The sequence below is a fragment of the Silurus aristotelis genome (assembly GCF_946808225.1).
Source record: "Silurus aristotelis genome assembly, chromosome: 26".
Taxonomy (NCBI): domain Eukaryota; kingdom Metazoa; phylum Chordata; class Actinopteri; order Siluriformes; family Siluridae; genus Silurus; species Silurus aristotelis.
In genome coordinates, this window is record NC_139599.1 from 16,020,111 (window position 1) to 16,042,066 (window position 21,956).

Genomic DNA, 21,956 nt, shown 5'->3' on the forward strand with positions numbered 1-21,956 from the left:
AAGCTCTCAGCCTCTTCTATAAGTGCTGAAGTTCTTCACACAGCCTAATACCCTTGAGGAGATATTTGTTGGTCTTCCACAGATCATCTTTTGACTTATCTGCCTGTCTTATAAAAGAGAGATGCGCCTGTCACTTCATACTACCCGATGATGTCACTGCTGAAAGCCGCAGATGTGCACTTAGCGAAAATCTGCTAAGTCGCTTACTCTTCGGTGAAGCAAAATAGTCGATGGCTGCCGAGATTTTACATGTGCATTTGTAACGTGACACACAAGCACACTTTCATCACTAGTCTCGAGAGGTTTGTCCTCCCTGAGGTGAGGAAGGACGAAGAGCCACAACTAACACTGAAGTGATTGATTGGTCTGACAAAAAGATCGATCAAAAATCGGATCGATCAAAAACACATGCTAAGCTGTTGAGGGCTTCACATCGACCCTGTGGTGTGTAGTATGAGGCAGTATAACTCTGAGGTAAAAAAAAAAAAAAGGAGGTGTCAATATGTTTATAAGATGCAGCATTTTTGTAATGGAAACACTGTGCTTTATATATATAGCTTTAGTCTGCTGTGTAGGTGTTCCTAAGACTTTGTTGTTTCATTGTTTTGGGTCTTTATTCCATTACTGCTGGACAATATAAACAAATTGTAATATTACAATGCTTAAATATAATATACTAAATATCTATCCTATCAGGAGACTGTACAGTATATTTTATACAGGTTTTCTAATTAAAGTATTTATATTAGCCAGCTATATTTTACATACAAGTTGTTAATATTGTTTATATTGATATACGTTTATTGGACTCTTCTTTAATATTGATGGGTTTGGATCGAGTTACAGTGACTAGAAGGGTAAAATTTCTTTCTCTAGTCCATTACATTGCGTTTTGACACATAAACGTGACTCCTTCTTTCAGCTACGACCTTTGTATTTCTCACAGGATGTTGTTGAATTGCCACTGATTGACACCGAACTCACCTGCTGTAATTTTATGTGTTTCCATTCAGATTTATCCAAAAACCGTTTTGCAGAGATTCCTCCCGAAGTGTGTATGTTTGCACCGCTGGAGTCGCTCAACCTCTACCACAACTGCATAAAGATGATTCCAGAAGCCATTGTTAACTTACAGATGCTGACATACCTCAATATCAGGTGAGACACTGAACATAATCACAGCTTAATGACTGAAGAATATTTTAGAATCGAATAAATTATTCAGGAAAAAAAAGAACGGCAGGTTTACTGAGTGTTCGGAGTTGAATCTAATTATAAACTGATACAAAAAAATGTTTTGCAGTCGGAATCAACTGTCCGTTTTGCCCAAGTTCCTGTTTAATCTGCCACTGCGAGTCCTGGTGGTCAGCAACAACAAACTGCTGTCCATTCCGGATGACATTGGCAAAGCCAAAGACCTCATGGAACTGGTGTGTGTGTGTGTTTGTGTATTTATGGTAATTTGACACAAAGGGATGCTCTGTGTGATATAGCAGGAAATAGGATATAGTAAATATTTTGTGTGCTTAATTTGCAGAATTTTGCATGTGTCCATAGGAGATAGATGTAATTATGTGGTATGTTTATGTGTGCAGGACATAAGCTGTAATGAAATTCAGGTGCTTCCTACTCAGATGGGGAAACTCCATGCCTTACGAGAACTGAACATCAGAAGAAACTGCATACAAATCCTTCCTGATGGTACACACACACACACACACACACACACACACACACACACACACACACACACACACACACACACTCCAGAATTCACTAGACAGTTTGGTACTTTCCACTCCTAAATGTCACCAAGATCCACCTACTGACATTTTTTGAATGATGTCATAAAACACCAATCACAGACCTTAACTCACTGCTGAGTGTGTATCCAGAAAAGTGTACTGAACATATCAGTCTCTCTGTGTGTCCTGAGTGTACATATGAGTCTTCAATGAGTAGCTGAATGGATGCATTGTTAGAAATGTACTGTACAGACCAGGAAGACTTTCTATTTCCAGAAAGTACTGTAATACTGGCTAGTCTCATGAAGAGAGAGAGAGAGAGAGAGAGAGAGAGAGAGAGAGAGAGAGAGAGAGAGAGAGAGAGAGACTGGTAATTTATACACATAATCACACATTCAGCCAAAGAACACCATTCTATGACACTGTTTACTAAATCTTTAATAAATTATACATAATTCTTCTCACTCTGAATTTGTATTCATGAATTATATTTTTTTCTGCTCTCTTTCTCTCTCTCTCTCTCTCTCTCTCTCTCTCTCTCTCTCTCTCACACACACACTTTCAGAGCTGTCAGATCTGCCGTTAACCAGGTTGGATTTCTCCTGTAATAAGATCACCGAAATTCCTCCTTCTTACCGTAAACTCTGCCAGATCCAACACATCGTCCTCGACAACAACCCCATGCAGTCCCCTCCTGCACAGGTATTTGTGTATGTTTGTGTGTGAGTGGGTTTAAGAGACAAAAGGATGATTTTTTTCCTGGCAGTTGTGATGAAATGCTCAGCCTGAGAGCAGGTTAGATCCCAAAACAAGTTCCTAAAAAGCAAGAGAAAGCCCCGTATCCAGAACATCAGCATAACTGATAAGTGATCTTTATCAGTGTGTGTGTGTGTGTGTGTGTGTGTGTGTGTTGGCGCTATCAGGTGGTCTTCTTGTTGGGCTTCACAAAGGTGTATTTAATTCAATGTTTTTTGTATAGAGTTTTTACAGTCAACACCCGATAAATCGCGTTTCGAAAAATTCGCGAAAAACAGCAAGATGCGAATTATCTTAAAATTTGCGGAAATCCGAAGCGGGACGGAATGTTCAGGAACGTTAGGAATATCATTTTAAACCATGTTTTCACTAACAAATTTCATAATTTTTTAAAAAGACATTATAGTATTATTCATTTTAAGTGATAAATAAAGCATTTATGTCCATTACTTCACATTTTCTGCTGAGTATGCATCAAAAAGAACCCAATTGGTGGAATGTCTAGATGAATTCAATAAAGTACCATGGGGCTGCGTCCGAAATTCGAGGATTTTCGGAACTCGAGTTCCGGGGGACCAGTGTATACACATTGTCCCAAAGCGGCTTTAGAGATATACTCTACATAAATTACATATAGAAATTTTCCCTGATAAGTGAGCCAGAGGCGACGGTGGTGAGGAAACACCCCCTAAATGGTATGAGAAAGAAAACAGACTTAAAACGAAACCCATCCTCATCTAGACACTAAATGTTCATTCTTTTTTGTTCCATCGTTGCTGTTCACTGATGGACAGTTGTACAGTAGACTAAAGCCATTATAGCACCTAAACATCTGCAACAGCCGTTCCCTGGTCTCCTCAAATCACATGCTTGATTCAAAACAATATTAAAAATACAATAATGTTATTAGTCATTTTATACCACTGCAAATACAGTCTATTAATAATTGATTAATAAACATACAATTTGACCTGTTTTTGGTAACATTTAATGTTGCATAACATTCAAATAAGTTATGGAACTGGAAAGTACAAAATCCTCACTTAATTCTAGGGACGTTATATTGAATAACCACCTTTTAATTCCATGTGGCTTTTGTGTAAAACATATGAACACCAACTAACCAATCAGATTTAAGAATTCAACATTGCAATGGTATAATAAAGGAAAATATAACTCTAAAGACACAATGTAAATATGTTTATTTCGTGCTATTAAAATCAACCATTAAATGACAAGTAAAAGTCCATTTTTGTATGCATTTATATGCATTTGACCAGTAGATGTCGCCATTTTGCAATTAAAAGCAATCAAACCTACTTATTTTTCCTGATTAACCACTCATAATAAGAATCTAACATTAAATGGGACGTATTATATCCAGCCTGCACACACTGCTTATGGACAGTAAGAAGAAACATAAGAATATAAGAGAAACTAAATACGGAAAAGTCTGCAGTAACTTGAGCTTACCAAAACAAAATAAAAAAAAAACACTAGACCGATGAGAATCAAATAGATTCAAGTAGAACAACACGTCAAAGCAGTCCATAAAAGAAGCTAGATGTATAACTTCAGGCTGTCGGAGATCAGAGAGTGAGACTGGTAGTCTGTCCATGCAACGATGTGAGAAAACATTGCCCATTTAAAGGCCTAACTCTGAGTGCTGATGACAGCTTAATGGTTCTCCTCACTGACACCTGGCACTGCTTTGTTTTCAGATCTGTCTGAAGGGAAAGATTCACATCTTTAAGTATTTAAACGTGCAGGCATGCCGGCTGGAGAAGAAGCCTGACTCACTGGATCTGCCCTTGCCAGGCAAACGCTGTTTAGCGCAGCAGCTAACGGACAGGTACCTACACGTTACATTTATGAGACATCGTTAAAAATACAGAATGATGTAACTATAAAATTCATATAGAAATATGAAACGGCTGTGTGTGTATGTGTGTGTGTGTGTGTGTGTGTGTGTGTGTGTGTGTGTGTGTGTGTGTGTGTGTGTGTGTGTGTGTGTGTGTGTGTGTGTGCAGCATTGAGGATTTTTACCCTAGTAAGAACCACGGACCTGATTCGGGTATTGGGAGTGACAACGGTGATAAGAGACTGTCTACTACAGAGGTACACACACACACACACACACACACACACACACACACACACACACACACACACTCTCTCAAACCAAAATGTCCTCACTGAAAAGTAGAAACAAATTGGCACTGCCATTTCAAAACTTTCAGAGGAGACTGGACATAGAAGAACACCAGGTAACACAAAGTATTTTCTGCCTCCTGTCCTCTCTCTCTATCTCTCTATTTTCTCTCCCTTTATCTATCTCTCTTTCTCCTCAGCCCTCAGATGACGACACAATCAGTCTACACTCTCAGGTGTCAGAGACGGCGCGGGCTGAAGCCCACTCCCTCCTCTGCAAACTGGAAACGAACAGAGGTGCGTTTCCATGACCCATATTTACAAAAGTGTGCAATTTCAAAATGTTCATAATAAGTAACAAATGCAGCGGAAATCACCACCTCAGACCACATCCAGATGTTCAGTACTGCCACGAGGGCAGATGTGATGTGATTAGGACAGTGTAGTGTTCTAACTTACTGTCATCGACTAACATAAACTTTACTTCTGAGCTGATCTCTGGACAAGCAGACTCAGTTTGGGATCATTAGGTGACAGAACTGCCTACAATTTTATGTGTGTGTGTTTGTGTGTGTGTGTGTGTGTGTGTGTGTGTGTGTGTGTGTGTGTGTGTGTGAGAGCAGATCAGGACCCGTATGACTTTATTGATCCAAACCCAGATGAAGATGCTGCTCTCTGTGAGGCCGACATGCAGCAGAACACACCCTACATCACCTGTATAAAGGTCTAACACACACACACACACACACACACACACACACACACACTTTTTCTCTGTCACTAATTGGCTTTTAATGGAAAAATCTATCGCGTTTCTATACGAAGCTGAATCGTGATCCTTCTCTCTTCTCAATGTAGGAGATCGAGCGGGTTCTTAAAACACACCAAAGTAAAGACAAGGAGAACTGGAAGGAGGAGTCTGGGTAAGACGCATACACACACACACACACACACACACACACACACACATATATATATAAGATGTACGATGTAAATGTAATCTCCTGCTATTGAAATCGTAATGGGTTTCATGGCCTAGTAATGAGCAGCTGCATTTTAATCAGGGACACCTGCCCCCTTCAATCTCGTTTCTTCTTCTTTCTCTTTCTCCTTCTCTTGATCTGTATCAGGTGTTATTTTGTTCACTGTTTTGTATCTGTCAGTCTTCTTTTGCCTTCTGCTTTCACCGCCTCGATTTTCACTCACAACAATTTCTTTCTCTTTTAATCAGTCCATCATGCACACAAACAAGCTTTACAACACTTCTAGAGGTGTGTGTGGAGCTGAAGATGCAGTCCAAAAGTGCACCCGAAAGACGTGTCTCACATTTCACGCTCCTGTACTAAGTGCCAAATTTACAGTGTACACAACTGTCGAACGTGTGTACACTGAGAAATGACAGATGCGCTCTAATGAACTATATTTGGCCACCAGATGTGGAGTGTTGATTTATTGTACAGCAACAGACTTTCTTAACCCAAACAGCCCGGCCCTCCTTTTATTCTGCACCAGCGTTATCATTATTAACTACTAATACAGACATGTTTTTGATTAGCATGAGTTTGGACGTCTCAGTTATTTATCTTCTTCGATGTGAGAGAAAGAGTGCACTTTAACCCCTTTCCCACCAAACAGACCACCCGACCCTCATGAACATTATTTAAAGAATATTCTGGCAAATGATCGGAGGTCATTAAACTTACCATTATTGAATTTAATCCAAATTGGCATTATTTATAGACCTGCTTGTTTTTTTCCATTGTCGAGGTCTGGATTAGAGCCATTCTGATACAACCAGTCAAACAACATCCCTGTAATGTGTAAGAACTGTAAGAACTTTATGTGAGAACAAATATCCTGCAGTTCAAATTGTTTTTTATTAATTGAACTAACAAACTTACATAAAAATGATGAGCCTTATGGCTATGCTTTTAAACATCTTGGATTCCCACATCAAAACAGGACGTGGCATTAATATCAGCTAGTTTGTCGTTTTAGAGCCTTTTTCTGACCCTGCTATCACCCAAACTGCACGTTGGCAGCAAAACAAAAAGCCATTCATTAATTTTGTATGTGCGCAGGGACAAGGACACTTAAAACGAGATTTTTATCTGGTAAAACCTTTCGCAGAGGTAAATGTGAAATCTAGGAAAATATGTACTTTTGTAATATTTTGCTCCCCAATTAGTGGAATGGTTCTGAATTGAAATCCTGTTGCTGCTAGTGAGATCACATTGACACACACACACACACACACACACACACACACACACACACACACACACACACACACACACACACCCTTTATTTCAACTTTAATTAAAGATCAGACTTATGCAGCAATGTGAAACGCAATGAGAGAAATATTTTTTTATTATTATTTACAGACACTGATTGTTTTTATGATATGATTCAGATTTCCAGGCGGATGTGTGAGTTGGCTCGCAAGGCAAATATTCCTGCTCTCTGATTTAGTTTTTGACATTGCTGCCATGCATGCACGCATTCAAAAATTAAACATTATTTTCAGATCTAGGAACACGTAAACACGAAGTAGAAACAAAACAAAAAAATAGGCGTGTGTATGATAGAAAAGAAACGTTTGCATGAGAATGCATGGTTGTGTGTGTGTGTGTGTGTGTGTGTGTGTGTGTGTGTGTGTGTGTGTGAGAGCGAGAGAGAGAGAGAGAGAGAGAGAGAGAGAGAGAGAGAGAGAGAGAGAGAGAGACAGACAGAGAGAGAGAGAGACAGAGAGAGAGAAAGACGTGCATAGACAGGTCAAATCAGAAAGCATGAGTCATTCTTCTTAAGAAAAGTTACTCTTCCATTTACCTGGAAAATCTACATTTGGCTTTAAGAAGTTAGTTTCCTCAGGCAACGTGAACAAAAATACACATATACACACACACTGTATTTTCTGCATGGAGTCAGCATAATTAAAGGATTAAAAAAGGATTTCCTTCAAAACAAAGAATACCCAAGACATGTTAGGTAACTGAGGGACCAAGACTTTAGGTGTGAGAAGGATTAAAAAACCAAACAAGCTAAAAGGAGAAGGAAAATGTGACTACCATTGGACACTTTGCATTTCTAAATTGCACCTCAAGGCTCATTTCATTCTCGGAATTTCTCATGAATAATAGAGTTCCAGTTTAGCTTGCATGATATTGACTGCTTTGGGTTTTTGATTCACGGATGAATATTTTTTGCCCTGACGGCTAAAACCTTCGCTTACCTGATTTACAGGACTGATTGAATTGATCACATGTAGTCGAATTACATTAATAAAAAATTAGTTCTGCTGTATCTGGTATATTGTATCTTCTTCTTCTTCTTTCGGCTGCTCCCATTAGGGGTCGCCACAGCGGATCATCCGTCTCCATACCACCCTGTCCTCTATATCTGCCTCTTTTACACCAACTACCTGCATGTCTTCCCTCACCACATCCATGAACCTCCTCCTTGGCCTTCCTCTTTTCCTCCTACCTGGTGGCTCCATCTTCAGCATTTTTCTACCAATATAATTCATGTCCCTTCTCTGCACATGTCCAAACCATCTCAATCTCGCCTCCCTCACCTTGTCACCAAAACATCCTACATGTGCTGTCCCTCTAATAAACTCATTTCTAATCTTGTCCATCCTCGTCACTCCCAACGAAAACCTCAACATCTTTATCTGGTATATTGTATAACGAACTAATTAAATAGTGTGATATTTAATATGAAGGTTACCTCTAATTAATATGTACTAGGCAGTGATTATTGCTTTAGGCTTTTAATTAGCATTAGCGAACATAATCCTTTTCAAGGAGCAGAAAGACCACACCCTGGAAAACTCAGCCCAGGTTTATTATGCTGTTACAGAAGTTTGACAGGAAGAAAAAAAGAACTAAATAAACCCAACGCATATAAAAAGAATGACTAAAGCACCGATTGGACAGATGCGTGTCTGAGCCGAGATCGTCTGGCAGCATGTTTAACCGATCCTCAGTCTCATTTATTGCACAATCCTGAGCTTTATTTTAGCCCATAAGGACAGTGGGCTATTTGAAGACGATGGTAAATAGCCAGGAAGACCCAAGGATGGTTCTCATTTTAGGACTGATTGATGGAGCTAAAATGCAGCAATGAGGCATAATATATGTGTAGACGGTAACTTATCATTAGGGTAATATTTAACATTTCCATTTTGTTTATTTATATATGGATATCAACCACTTAATAGTCAATATCTTCAGTTAGACAGCGATAAGTGTGCTTGAGAACTCATTAATGGATTATTACAGTCTAATAAAGCTGTTTTGACCTTTAATGTAGAGTGTTGCCCAGAATTCCTGATCATTTGTGGAGACCAGAATTCAGGTACTCATGAGGCAACATCTCAAGTCAAGCTTTTATTGTCATTTCAACTATATATAAATCTGACGCAGTACACAGTGAAATTAGACAATGTTCCTCCAGAAACCTGGTGCTACATTAAACAACATAAAGCTACATAACAGAAGAACACAGAGCTAAGGACAACATAAAGTGCATCGTGTGCAACCTGGTGCAAACACTGCACAGACGACACAAGACAGTGTAGGAGAAATACACAAAACAAAAAATAGCACCACCAGTAAGCCTACTGTGTACTATACTGTGCTGTGTGTAAGAGAGAATCTTTGAGACTATTTGGGATTGGAGCCAGTGAGAGTCTGGAAACAGTGCACTGCTCATAAGATGACTAAAAATGACATAAACTTGAATTCCTAAGTTATTTATTCATGCCATTGTGTTAATAAGAACATCTGTCCCCCATAATTCTAGGATCACAAACAATTGTGTATTGCATGTGGATTTTTTATTTTACACGTGATGTTCACGTAAAAAAAAAACAAAAAAAAAAGTCTGACTAGATTTTAAGCTTTACGATATAAGAATGAAGCTGTTTCTCAGAATCCAGCGAGTACATACAAATATTCACGATAAAACAACGGATACATAAAAGGATCCTTTTGAAAATTACCCCCATTTTCAGATTGCGATTCACAAGTCCGTCGATGTTCTCGCTGTGCCACATGTTCCGGCTTGTATTTCGAAAACGAGCCACTATTATATATTCCAAAGAAGCGAGGGTGAGGGCCACCAGGAAATGAGGATGCCACCCATGAGTTTTTTTTTAAATTACCATGGAAAAGTTCCATGAAGTCCCGTAACCAAAAATATTTACTGCAAGGAAATCATCAAGTCGCACTTTCGTTCTTGTGTCACCAAATCGTACGCCCTGAGGTCCGGAGTGTCGTGCGCATGTCACGGACGTTGCCCAAAAAATGGCGAAGCTTCTTGGGAAAAAAGGTGGAGTGCCATTAATTGTAGATAAACATCCACCAATGGGTTTTACATTTTGTTTCTTTTGAGATTTGCATCATGCCATACAACCAGCATAATTCATTTGTTGAGGAACAACAACTTCTGAGGAAATGATGGAGGGGGGGGGGGGGGGGTTTGTTTGTGCACACTTTCAGCGCGTATAGTATTGAGGTATACTGTGTAGAAGCTCAGTCTACAGGGCCTCTGTGTACGGTTTAGAAATGTGGATGGGGTGGAAATAAAGTAATTGTATTAATAGATGCCTTCATCTCTCTCTCTCTCTCTCTCTCTCTCTCTCTCTAAGCTCAGAGAAAGAGCAGCTCGCAGAGGAAGAAGATGATGAGCTGAAGGAAGTTTTGGATCTTAGGAAGATTGCGGTGCAACTGCTGCAGCAAGAGCAACAGAACAGGTGGAACATCCTGGTTCCTTTTTCCTTCTTAGATTACATCATTTTGCTTTCAGGGTTTTTCCCCTACTAGGACACATTATAATTAAAGAGTCACTATCTTCATGATGGTCTAGTCTGTGTTTCTATCAGATCATCAAAATAAAAACCACCTTTGCACCTGTACTTTTTGACTTCAAAGCTTTTCCAGTCTGAGCCCAGCTTTCTGTCCTGTGTCCTTCCCAGAGCATTGACACTGTGTGGATAAACTGATGCCACATGTCTTTGAAATCACATACATAGCAACTGCTTCTTCAACTCACGCTGAGAAGTCAAACTTCTCTCCTCCCTTTTACATTCCCTAACTAACAAATGTTACATGCTTTCCTCTTCTCTCCCCTTTCATCGTTCCTGCCTCATCTTCACCCTTTTCCTCGCTCCTGCAACCCCAATGCTCGGACATGCTCGGTCATCACACATATCACATAACCTCAGGAGGCGATCCTTAATTTGTAGAGCAGAAAGCCTCATCCACCGAAGGAGGGCAGCAGGAAGAACACACAGGTAGAGAAAGAGAGAGGGAATCTACCCATGTACACGTGTTTGCATCTGGTTTTATTGTGTGTGTGTGTGTGTGTGTGTGTGTGTGTGTGTGTGTGTGTGTGTGTGTGCGTTTGCTTGTGACGTCCTGTGTGTGGACTTGCACATGTACATACCTGCATGAGTGTATGTGTCGGAATGCTCACGTTTTTGGATGTCAGAGTAGGCGTTTATGTTTATTTTCCCCCAGTTTGTCATAGTGTGCGTATGTGTTGGTGTGTAAGTGTGTCTAGGTGTATCCACTCAAATGCTTGAATGTGCCCTTTGTGTTATTGCAGCTACCCATATCCACACGGCCTAACAGGCAAAAAAGAAAACCAAAGTTCATGAGTGTGATTTACACCACATATAAAGGATGGGTGGGTATGGACATGGAACGTTGCACAAGAATGGCAGCTGTTGGAAAATAATAACTTTTTTTTTTTTATCTACACAGATGTGGCTGATACAATCTCTCACACACCCACACACACACACCCACTATCCAAAGCAGCATTTATTTATCTCATTTATGCAACTGAGCAGCTTTGGTGTTAAGGGCCTTGCTCAGGGGGACAGGAGTGGCAGCTTGGTTGCCAGTTACACTGCTATGCTGAAAAACCCCACCATGGGATTTCAATCTAATAACCTTAATGACCTGCAGTGCATAGGTGATCAGTCTTGTTGAAAAGTTTCATAACAACCGATGTGAGTTATAAAAATAGCTCCTGGTGCAGGAGAATCACAATAATGACTAGAACGTCATGAAAGCTGCAATTAAAAGATTCTTGTTGAAGGATATTTCATAACAAGCGTTCTCAAGATGGCTGTAAGGTACGTGCATACTCTCAGGTAGAATTCAAGGCTTTGCCACATATGGTGATGGTTTGGCAGGTTTTGGAATGCAGCCCAAGTGTTTTATGACATGGGATTGCTAAATATAATGATAACCCTATTGTGCAGATCGGTATAACCGTTACGTTATGAAGAACCAGAAAGGAAGTGATGAACAAGAGCTTGTTTTTATGCTCTTTTCACACGTTTTTCTAACTGTTTCCCGAATGATCTAATCGGAACGGCCAGACAGCTGTTTATATCATCTGTTTTGAATGCGTCTCCAGAGAGCGCTTGAAAGGCACGGCATTGTTACCTCCTCAGAAGTTGTAGTACGTTAGCTGGTCGGTGCCCCACGGAGGTCTTAAAGCCGCATGACACCGCGATTCCTCGTCTCCGCTCAAACAAATCAGCTTAGAAACCATCAGAATATTGTTAAATCCTGTGTATTATTTGTTTGTCAGCTTCACATTAAAATGAATACTTGTGGCAACAGCTGAATTGGATTACAGTGTGGTGTATACAAATATAGTGTGGTTTCTGAATGGCTCTGGATTAGGGATCAGAAGGTCAGGGCTTCAAGCCCCTGCACTCCCATGCTGCCACCAATGAGCCTTGAGCTTATCTGAGCCAATTTGCTATATCATGGCTAACCATACACTCTGTCCCCAACTTCCTTACAAGCTGGGATATACAAGATCCACAAGCACACAACAAGGCCAAAAGGACACCTGACAATGTGTTTTTGTCCGACATGTTTTGGTATTCTGAAATATTATGATTTCCTTTCCCTGGAACTAAAAACCCTGAATCTGTTCCAACATGACAATGCCCCTTTGTCGAACCGAGCCCAATAAAAAAAAAAAAAAACAAGGTTACCAAGGGGTGCAAGAATTCAAGAGGACTACAGTAACACAGAGACCTGACCTCAACCCCACTGAACACCTTTGGGATAAACTGGAACTCCCAGGTCTTCTGACCTGACTTCAGTGAACGGAGCAGATGTTAGAAACAGTGTAAACACAGTGCCTGTCCACCCAGATGCACATCTTTCCTGCGTTTGCACATAACCAGAGACGCAGAGGTATTTGAAGAAAAGTCTTGCTTGTGAAAACATGTTTACACACCTGCATTGGATATTGTATAGGACGGCTGAGTGTGTGCTTGGACCGCTGAAGATTCATAGCACATGTGTGCAACTCTGCTCTATTCTATAATACTCTCTACAGATACACACACGGTTGTGGCTGATGCAGTTATACTAAAGGCAATACCAAATGTTCATTTCATTCATTTTTTTGCATTATTGTTTATGTGCATGTGTGTGTGTGTGTGTGTGTGTGTGTGTGTGTGTGTGTGTGTGTGTGTGTGTGTGTGTGTTTTTGTTTGTACAGTATCATGGCTGTGTGAATGTGCGTGTGTTTCCATCATTGAGTTGTGTTCTTGTCCAACAGATTTCTTAGTCATTCCGGGGGAAGCAGCAAGCAGAGATCTCCATCACAAACCTTTAGGAGGTATTCACACACACACACACACACACACACACACACACACACACACACACACACACACACACACACAGATTAGTCTGCATGCTCTTATGATTTTTCTCTTGATTATCTCTAATGAGCATTAAGATCTGCCCCAGTGACTCATCATAGAAAGAGTAAGTTGTGTGTAACGGACATCTTTGTATAGTAGATAAACCTGACACTGTTTCTCATGAAGGCAGACATAATTTGTATATACCTAAAAAAAAACATTTAGTTCCTGTACATGTATAAACATATTAAAACACAAACATTGACACACCTGGGTGCCCGTTTTTTTAAAAACCCCAGTGGGCTTCCCGGCAACGGAGCCTGGTACGTGAGTGGCCTGGGTATGGCAGAATTCTAAGTAACTGTGATAAAAATCTGACGATTCTGATAAGAAAATACACACAAAAGCATACTTTGTTCAAATGCCCGTTACATTACCGGAATTGTGGGTTCATTGGCTCATTTGTAAGCGCTGATCCATTAAGACACCAAATGCACCTTTCTGCTATTTTTCTTGCAGTGCATCACTGGATGAGGGAACCAGTACATCTTCAGCAACCTGTGGACAGGTAGCAAACACACACACACACACACACACACACACACAAACACATGAGCCTCATTGATCAACATTGCTAGAGCATAGATTAGGTTCTGGGGCTGTATAATAAAATACCTAAATATTTGATACGAATAAAACTTAGGTCAGTAGGTGCAATGGGATATCAGCAGTTATCTTTCAAGTTCCACAACATTCCCCCTATTGCTGATAAGCTGATAAAGAACAGATAGGAGGACGGTGGTTATAATTAGCAGGGTGTATGTTGGTGTAGCTCCAGTCACTGGAAAAGCTTTCTCATGCCCTGCTACAGTTTGGCTGCATGCTTTGCTCATCTTACACGCTTTGCCTTGCAGCTCTCACATCTTTATCACATTTCAGTGCACATTTCCTTGAAACTCTTTAATGTCAACTTTCAAAAGTTTTTTTACTTTCCCATAAACCTTCCTACCATTTGTTGCTCGAATCTGTACAGTGGTGTTTTGTTTAATTATTTTTTCAGGAAAATGTCATCATACCCCAATTCCATCTCTCACATTCAATGTTTGATTCTTTTCTCCTTTTGTTTGTCCGTGTGTCTTTTTCGGAAGGACGGCCACCTCACAGATGAAGACACAGCTTTTTCGGAGGTCTCATCATCATCATCATTATTGTAGCCATTATTTTTTTTATCATAGCCATTAAAACCAAGAACCGTTTTGCTTCTTATCATTTCGTAATCATTTTCAAACTAAAGAACAATTTTCTTTTGAAATCCCTGTTTTGGTTGAGTGTGACTGACGATGCTGTCTTTTTTCTTAATAGCCTTCTTTATCCTGCTCATTTGATGGGAGTCTTAAATCTGAGAACGGTGACAGCGAGCCCAAATGGCCAGAGCTTCCTCCCATACTAAACCAGAATGAAGAGCGGAGGCGAAACAAATACCTGAGGAAGGACTACCTCAAGGTACACATACATACACACACACACACACACACACAATTAATGCAGGACTCAGAACTTTATTCCAGTTTCTGTAACAGGGTTTAAGACTTTGGTTCACACACACACACACACACACACACACACACACACACACACACACAATTACCAGTCAAGAAATTCCTTTGCATTTCTGCCTTAAAAAGTTTAATCTAGACGTCTAAGGGAGCTGTTTGCAGTGTGTTGCGGTGCGTGTTGCATATCTATCAATCATACATGTAATGGGAATCAGTTTGTTGGAAAGATTCTAAACAGAACAAGGCACCAGAAGCCTGGATGTACGATGAACAGGATATTCAGGAAACTGTATGATGATCCTGATAAAACAATGGGTTCACTTTGACCTTCCTACAAAACCAACTCAAGCCTAATGATTAAGTGATGAAGTGATTAAGGAAAAGCTGCAGCATATTATTCCATAGGTTTGCAGGCGAAACACCAAATAAAAAAACTTTTTTTTTTTTTCGTTTTAGTGGAATATTTGGTAAGTGAAGGGCGTATCTAAGTAACAGAAAGAAAATGTATTGTCTGGGCATCTTATTTATGTTGTCTTCCAAGCTAAACTCTATTCAGGACATAAGTTGGACACTAATCTGACAACTGATCCACTGTTTACTCGAAGTAGTCCTAAAACCACTGCAAAATCCAGAACGGAAAACACTTCTTGTAAAGCAACACAGATAAATCTGTCATGTGAAATGGGAAAACAGTGTTTTAACATTTCTCATCATCGGTCTGGCATCAGCGTTAGAACCGTATCCAAGTTGCACTATCCAGCAGGTGTGCAGAAGTGAAAGAAGAAGCAGCTTAAGCATGAAATTACAGGACCAGGCAGTTACCTGTTTTTCTTTTTTAATTTATTTATTTATTTTAATACTCGAGATCTTTCATACATTGAGCAATTTATTAGCTATTTTTTCTTTTACATTTTTACTTAGACTACCATATACCAGTAACAACCATTTAAATAATAAAAACAACCATATAACCATTAAAGGAAATGGGATCTCAATGGTTTAAAAGCAGTGGCATTTGTGTAACTTATCAACTTTAAAGACTAATCATTGTTATTTCATGTTTATTATGACAGAAACACAGTTTGCCCATATGATCTGTAATCTGATTCACCCTACACTTACTCTATACACATAACTTGTCAATCATCAGCAGGCATGTTGATGTTGTATGTCCTTCAATGCTTTGTGATTCCTTTATAAATCATTTTGATTGACGTGGTGTAGTTTCCTCTCAGAAGCATGATTGATGAAAGATCTAATGACTGTGGGAGCTAAAATGTTTTCCATCTCGATAGTTGTCAGTTAAGTTACTGTAATGTGGATTGCTGGAAATCTTTCTAAGGTATTTAGTTTATAAATAAACTGCATTTCAGAAAGACACAAAAGAGAGATTTGAATGGCTTAAATGGGTTTTTCCCCACCCGCACCCAAAACAGACCACTTGGCCCCGAGGCTAATAAAGTGCTCAGTGAATAGTCAATCGAAGTCAAGTCAAGAAGCTTTTATTGTCATGTTAACCATATATTGCTGACATTACACCGTGAAATGAACCAGCGCTACTCATGAACCCTTGTGCTACATACAACAACAATCACAGAAAACAGAAAAACACAGGGCTAAGGACTAGTAAGTGTCCTCACCACATAAAGTGCAATATTATAGATTCCTAATAGTCTCCCAACAGGTTTGATCATGTTGAAGATATAGTGTGGACTGTAGTCTGACAATCACAGTTCTTAGACTTTCTGCTGGTTTTATTCCAGAGGTCATTAGATAACCAGACATGCTTTGCTGTGAGGTTCTGCAGGAGTTGCAGCAACAGTAGATGACATGCTGATTTAGAAGTTGGTATTCCACGCTGGTAGCATTATCATTAGCAGACAGCGTGACATTCCAACTTTGTCTCAACAACATTTTATTTTTTCATCTCTCTGTAAACTTATAAAATACAAACTATGTATTTATCTGTAGTTATTCTATAGTCCCTGATTTGTGGTGTTCCAAACTTTCAAACCTGTTTCTAAAGAGCCATTAAAAAAATTATTAGCTATCATCTTCTATTCATCAAAGTTTTTAACCACAAATTTCTTTAAGTGGGCATTACACAGTTTTCTGCCATTGTCTGAACCAATGCTGCTTACATGCCTGCAGCAAATAAGCGACTTCGGTAATTGTCCATGTTTTTAAAATGTGCATGTAAACAGCCATTAACGCAAATCGAAATTAATCCTTATTTATTATCTATTAAGGCTTTTATTGTGAACATAAACATTAGCGGAGCGAATAAATTTGAGCAAAACATGTTGCAGCTAGTTTTGAGTTTAGGTCATTTACATTTTACATTAAATGATTTTACTTCTTCTTATCCTTCCTCGTTCTCTTTTATAGTACAAGTGCCAAAGCGTGCGAAGAAACTCCACCGAAAATGACTGTGAGGTGAGCCTGTGTGTGTGTGTGTGTGTGTGTGTGTGTGTGTGTGTGTGTGTGTGTGTGTGTGTGTGTGTGTTCTTTTCTAAACTGTTGGCTGGATTTTACAAACACATAGGCTTGTTTTAAAAGAAGCATTATCTATTTTCACATTTAAGATGATGTACTCTGTAGCATACATCCATTTCATAACATTCATCATTTAAGATCAAATCAATACATCTGATGACAGGACATCTGACACGCACTGCAAACAACATACCATGCCTAAAGTTCACTAAGCATATCTAATGGTGAAAGTTAAAAGGTGATTGGTTTTAACTAAAATAATCACCAAGGTTTAATTCCTTAAAGGTGAATACACAACACAGGCAATGATGATTGACAAGTTCCTGTCTATTCTCCAATAACAGCACATTCTTTTATTCGTAGTCTTTTTTTAATCCCCAGCATACTGAGCACCACCTTCTCTTATTTTCTATTTGAGTGAATGGGAAAATGACTGCAGCAGAAAAAGTCGAAATATTAGTTACAACTTCACCAGTGACTGTTACAAAGTGCTGATACAAGAAAGTGAATTTTAATTGAAAGTTCCTGTAAAACACTACAAAAGTAATCGAGTATTCTACTGGTTATTCCATCAATTAATCGAGTAATCATTTTTTTCTTTAATAAAGAGCAATATTAAATATATAAGAGAAAATAAGACGGGTCTCTTAGAACGAACATGACATTTGTTTCTTTTTTAGAAGAATTAACATTTTTTATTGCAATCTGTGAAAATTAAACCAATTTAGTGCATTTAATTGCCATATTACATAAAAAAATTGTATTATAATAATAATAATTATATATATATATATATATATATATATATATATATATATATATATATATATATATATATATATATATATATATATATATATATATAATAGTATATTATATAATATATTAGAAATATAATACAACATAATAAAAATCGCCACTTCGCTGTTTTCTCCCTGTTCCTTCATTATTCATTCTTCAGCGTATTGTGTGTTACCTGTCCAGAGCGCTCCAGAGTTTAGTGGGTGGTGCGTCAGTTATAATGGTCCGTGGGGAAACATGTATAGTTAAATTGACTAAGCGACGCATCGAGTCAAATAATTTGCCTCAAAGCATTTTTTGTATTCGGATTATTCAGGAAATCGTTTCAGCTCTAGTATGATTAGTAGCTGGAACGACTGATAGAATTCCTAATTTAGGAAGTAGTTGAGATTGTAAAACTTGTGGTATATTTGTAAAAATGTCACATCAATTCTGCTGGGATTTTGGACAAATTTGCATTTTGCTGTCTTCCCCAGGTTTATTTTTTGCATCCCAAATATTAGGTTAATTGCTGAAAACACAAGCAGATAAAACACACAGTAAAGAAATACTGGGAGCTCAGTGGTTAAGGCTTTGGGTTACTGATCAGAAGGTCTGAGGGTTTAAGCCCCTGTACCAACAAGCTGCAACTGTTAGGCCCTTGAGCAAGGCGTATCTTTGACCAAAAAATTGTATTTATTTTCCTTTATATTGCACTCAAAAGATGTAATAATCTGCTAGGTAATTCGGATGATTAGCAACTGTTCATAAATCAACACTTCAACTAAAAGAATGACATCACATAAAGAACAAACACGACTCCTAGCGATATAATATTGTTAACATTTTTACAATGTTAACAATATTACAAGTTAACACAGTGCCCAAGGAGGTGCAGAATTGAATTTTCTTCCTGGAAAAGCTTCAAAGATTTTAGATGTTTAGTTTATATTACATTTGTATTGTTGTGTTTGCTTGAAGTTTGAATTGTAAATGTGTGCAAGTCACTGTGATTGTTTAGAATGAGAGACAAGGCTGGATTAATTTCACGTGTAAGTTTTGTAATGCTTTGCTTGTTGTAGGAAGGAATGCATTCCACAGACTTCAGCACAACATTGACTGTCTTTGGTTTGAAGCCAAGATCAGGTATAGTCTGTCTAGGTTTGTATGTTTCTGATGTTTGTCTGACGTGAGAGCACACATCACGCATCAACGACAACTGTCTGGCACGAAAGGCTTTTAGGGTCCTGTTACACTGAACATGAATGACATTTCCTCGTTTGTCATGATATAATAATGCCAGATTTTCAGCTACTCTGTGTCTCTTCACACATGATAAATATGCGCGCAAAGAAGGTATTTTAATTGTATTAGTATTTATCATTTACTCTTTTATTTTTTGTTATTGGGAAACCCTGGAACACTGACGTTATGGGTAGATATGGGCTTAGAGAATTTACAAGACAATTGAAGTTCATTTTTAATAAGAGCTCCAACCACCAGCCATAAATAAAAATGAGAATAAAAAGAAGACAGTGATACATAAAATAAAATAAATAGTAAAAGAAAATATTGAACTGTACATATACTATATACACAAATGTATTGGGACACCTGACCTTTCCTGCCATATGTGGTTCTCCTGCAATCTGTTACCACCATGCTGTAGGCACGCAATTGTGCAGGATGTTTTTGGACTTAAACTCGGAAACCCAAACCAGCATGACAATGCCCCTGTGCATATGGTTTGGAGAGGAACATCTTGAATGGCCTGCTATAGAGCTATAAACACTATTGAACACCTATGCAATGAATGTGAAGACTGACTACACCCCAGGCCTCCTCACCTCCTCACCTGCATCAGTACCTGACTTTACTAACACCCTTGTGGATGATAAACACAAACGTCCACATGCACACTCCAACATCTAGTGGAACATCTTCCCAGAAGAGTGGAGGGAATTATAATTAGGACTAAATGTGAAATTTGATGCTCAAAAAGCACATACCAGTCCTATGACCAGACTTTTGGCAAAATAGTGTACATGTTTCGGTCAAATGTATGTGGACATGCGTGTGTGTGTGTGTGTGTGTGTGTGTGTGTGTGTGTGTGTGTGTGTGTGTGTGTGTTTCAAGAAAGTAACAAGAAACTCACTTTGCTGCAGTCTGCTCAGCTGTTGCATGTCATTTTAGAAGAATCCATCAACAAAGGAGGTGCAGAGGCAACCACATCACATTTTATTTTCAAATGATCGGTGATGAATAACGATGTTTCCAAGAAATATATCATAATCCTAGTCTTGACTAGTATGGGCAATTTATTATTATTTTATGTGAAGGGTTTGGGTTTTCTTTAGAAGCAGGTAGATTACATAAAAAACATTATTTATTTATTTATATATAAAGAAACCCGTCTGAGAAGTTCCATGGAACTTCCTTTTAAAAATAAGTAGATGGGCACAATATCAGAGCTGCTCATAATGACCTTGTGAAAGAGAATAGCATCTCTGGCACTGTGCCATTTGTTTAACGAAGCAGTGGGTCAGAGGTCACCTATTGTTTTGTCTATTTTCAACCCGCTTATCGTATTTTAGAAATTCGAAAGAATACTCTACACAAAATACAACATATCATACATGATTGATTCATTTCCGGTTTTTTTTTTTTTTTTTTTTTTTTTTTTTTATAATCATCCCAGTTTGCATCAGCATTTATAAAAAAATTTTATGAAGTGCTGACGATACATGTGATGTACTGCACTAATCCGTTTCTACGTTGCAGGTCAAATAATGACACTGTGCCTCTAAGAACATTCTTCATATTTTAATACTACTGAAACATTTGAAGAATTTGGCTGCACTGGATCTAGTTGTGTGTGCATTCAATTAATTTACATGAATCGTAAAATCTGTTGTTTTTTTTTATGAGCTGATGAGTTTATATTCTTATCTGACATGTTATTCTGACATAAAACCTGCTACTGTTTGATATTACACCAGTATCAAGCTATGCTGTAAATCGTTACATGGTGTGTAAATCTGTCTCTGCATGTTTGTGTGCGTGTGGGTGTGTGTGTGTGTATGTACCCACAATATAAACACATTCTCATAAATTTTTTCTATTAAACATTTAATAGCTTCTACCTTCATGTATTATATAAAGTACAATTTCTTTTATGTTAAAATTAAATTAGCTGAAATGCTGAAATGCCTATAGGTAATAAACTAAATAAATAAGTAAATAAATAAATAAATAGAAATTTCCCCACTGTGGGACGAATAAAGGTTTCTTATCTAAACAAATCTTTCATAATGATCAAATCTTTCATAGTTATCTAAGACCGTACTAATAATCTACCGACATTTAATACATTTCATGATGTTAACTGCAATTTATCTTTCGTCCTCGCAGCATTTTCCCGCAACAGTCGTCAGGAGTACGGCTCGTCGGACCCAAGTTTCACCATGAGGAGAAAGATGGAGCATCTCAGAGAGGAAATGGAGCAGATAGGGCTCCTGCGGCAGGTAATGCTGTAATGTCCAGTTCGTTTTATGCTAAATTGTCATGACGTCACTCTGGAGTAAAAAATATCACACACCTTGAGCTGTAGTATGGCCAAGTACAGGATGTTCCCCAGTCAGGGTTCCTATGCATTTTGGAAACGTATGAAAAAGTATGGAATTTGATTTGTGTGATTACCAGGTCTGGGTTAGTAGTTCTTAAATATAAAATGAAGAATTTGTAAAAAATATTTACGTCTACACTAATCCTGAAACAATA

General features: G+C 38.5%; 1 protein-coding gene across 4 annotated transcripts in view; it reads left to right on the forward strand.

Moving 5' to 3' along the window:
- The window catches only part of lrch2 (leucine-rich repeats and calponin homology (CH) domain containing 2), a 49,633-nt gene that overhangs the window by 16,936 nt on the left and 10,741 nt on the right, over nucleotides 1-21,956 (forward strand). Inside the window, exons 2-19 of one of the 4 annotated variants that reach the window (XM_083530809.1) lie at nucleotides 1,014-1,158; nucleotides 1,304-1,430; nucleotides 1,596-1,701; nucleotides 2,311-2,447; nucleotides 4,223-4,353; nucleotides 4,532-4,619; nucleotides 4,853-4,949; nucleotides 5,276-5,376; nucleotides 5,511-5,575; nucleotides 10,309-10,413; nucleotides 10,885-10,953; nucleotides 13,257-13,316; nucleotides 13,864-13,912; nucleotides 14,493-14,531; nucleotides 14,707-14,847; nucleotides 17,289-17,336; nucleotides 19,259-19,322; nucleotides 21,588-21,700. In XM_083530809.1, the coding sequence (XP_083386935.1) occupies nucleotides 1,014-1,158; nucleotides 1,304-1,430; nucleotides 1,596-1,701; nucleotides 2,311-2,447; nucleotides 4,223-4,353; nucleotides 4,532-4,619; nucleotides 4,853-4,949; nucleotides 5,276-5,376; nucleotides 5,511-5,575; nucleotides 10,309-10,413; nucleotides 10,885-10,953; nucleotides 13,257-13,316; nucleotides 13,864-13,912; nucleotides 14,493-14,531; nucleotides 14,707-14,847; nucleotides 17,289-17,336; nucleotides 19,259-19,322; nucleotides 21,588-21,700 (1,685 nt within the window). The remainder of the gene's footprint in view (nucleotides 1-1,013; nucleotides 1,159-1,303; nucleotides 1,431-1,595; nucleotides 1,702-2,310; nucleotides 2,448-4,222; nucleotides 4,354-4,531; nucleotides 4,620-4,852; nucleotides 4,950-5,275; nucleotides 5,377-5,510; nucleotides 5,576-10,308; nucleotides 10,414-10,884; nucleotides 10,954-13,256; nucleotides 13,317-13,863; nucleotides 13,913-14,492; nucleotides 14,532-14,706; nucleotides 14,848-17,288; nucleotides 17,337-19,258; nucleotides 19,323-21,587; nucleotides 21,701-21,956) is intronic. The other 3 variants (XM_083530810.1, XM_083530811.1, XM_083530812.1) reach the window with 3 other exon arrangements.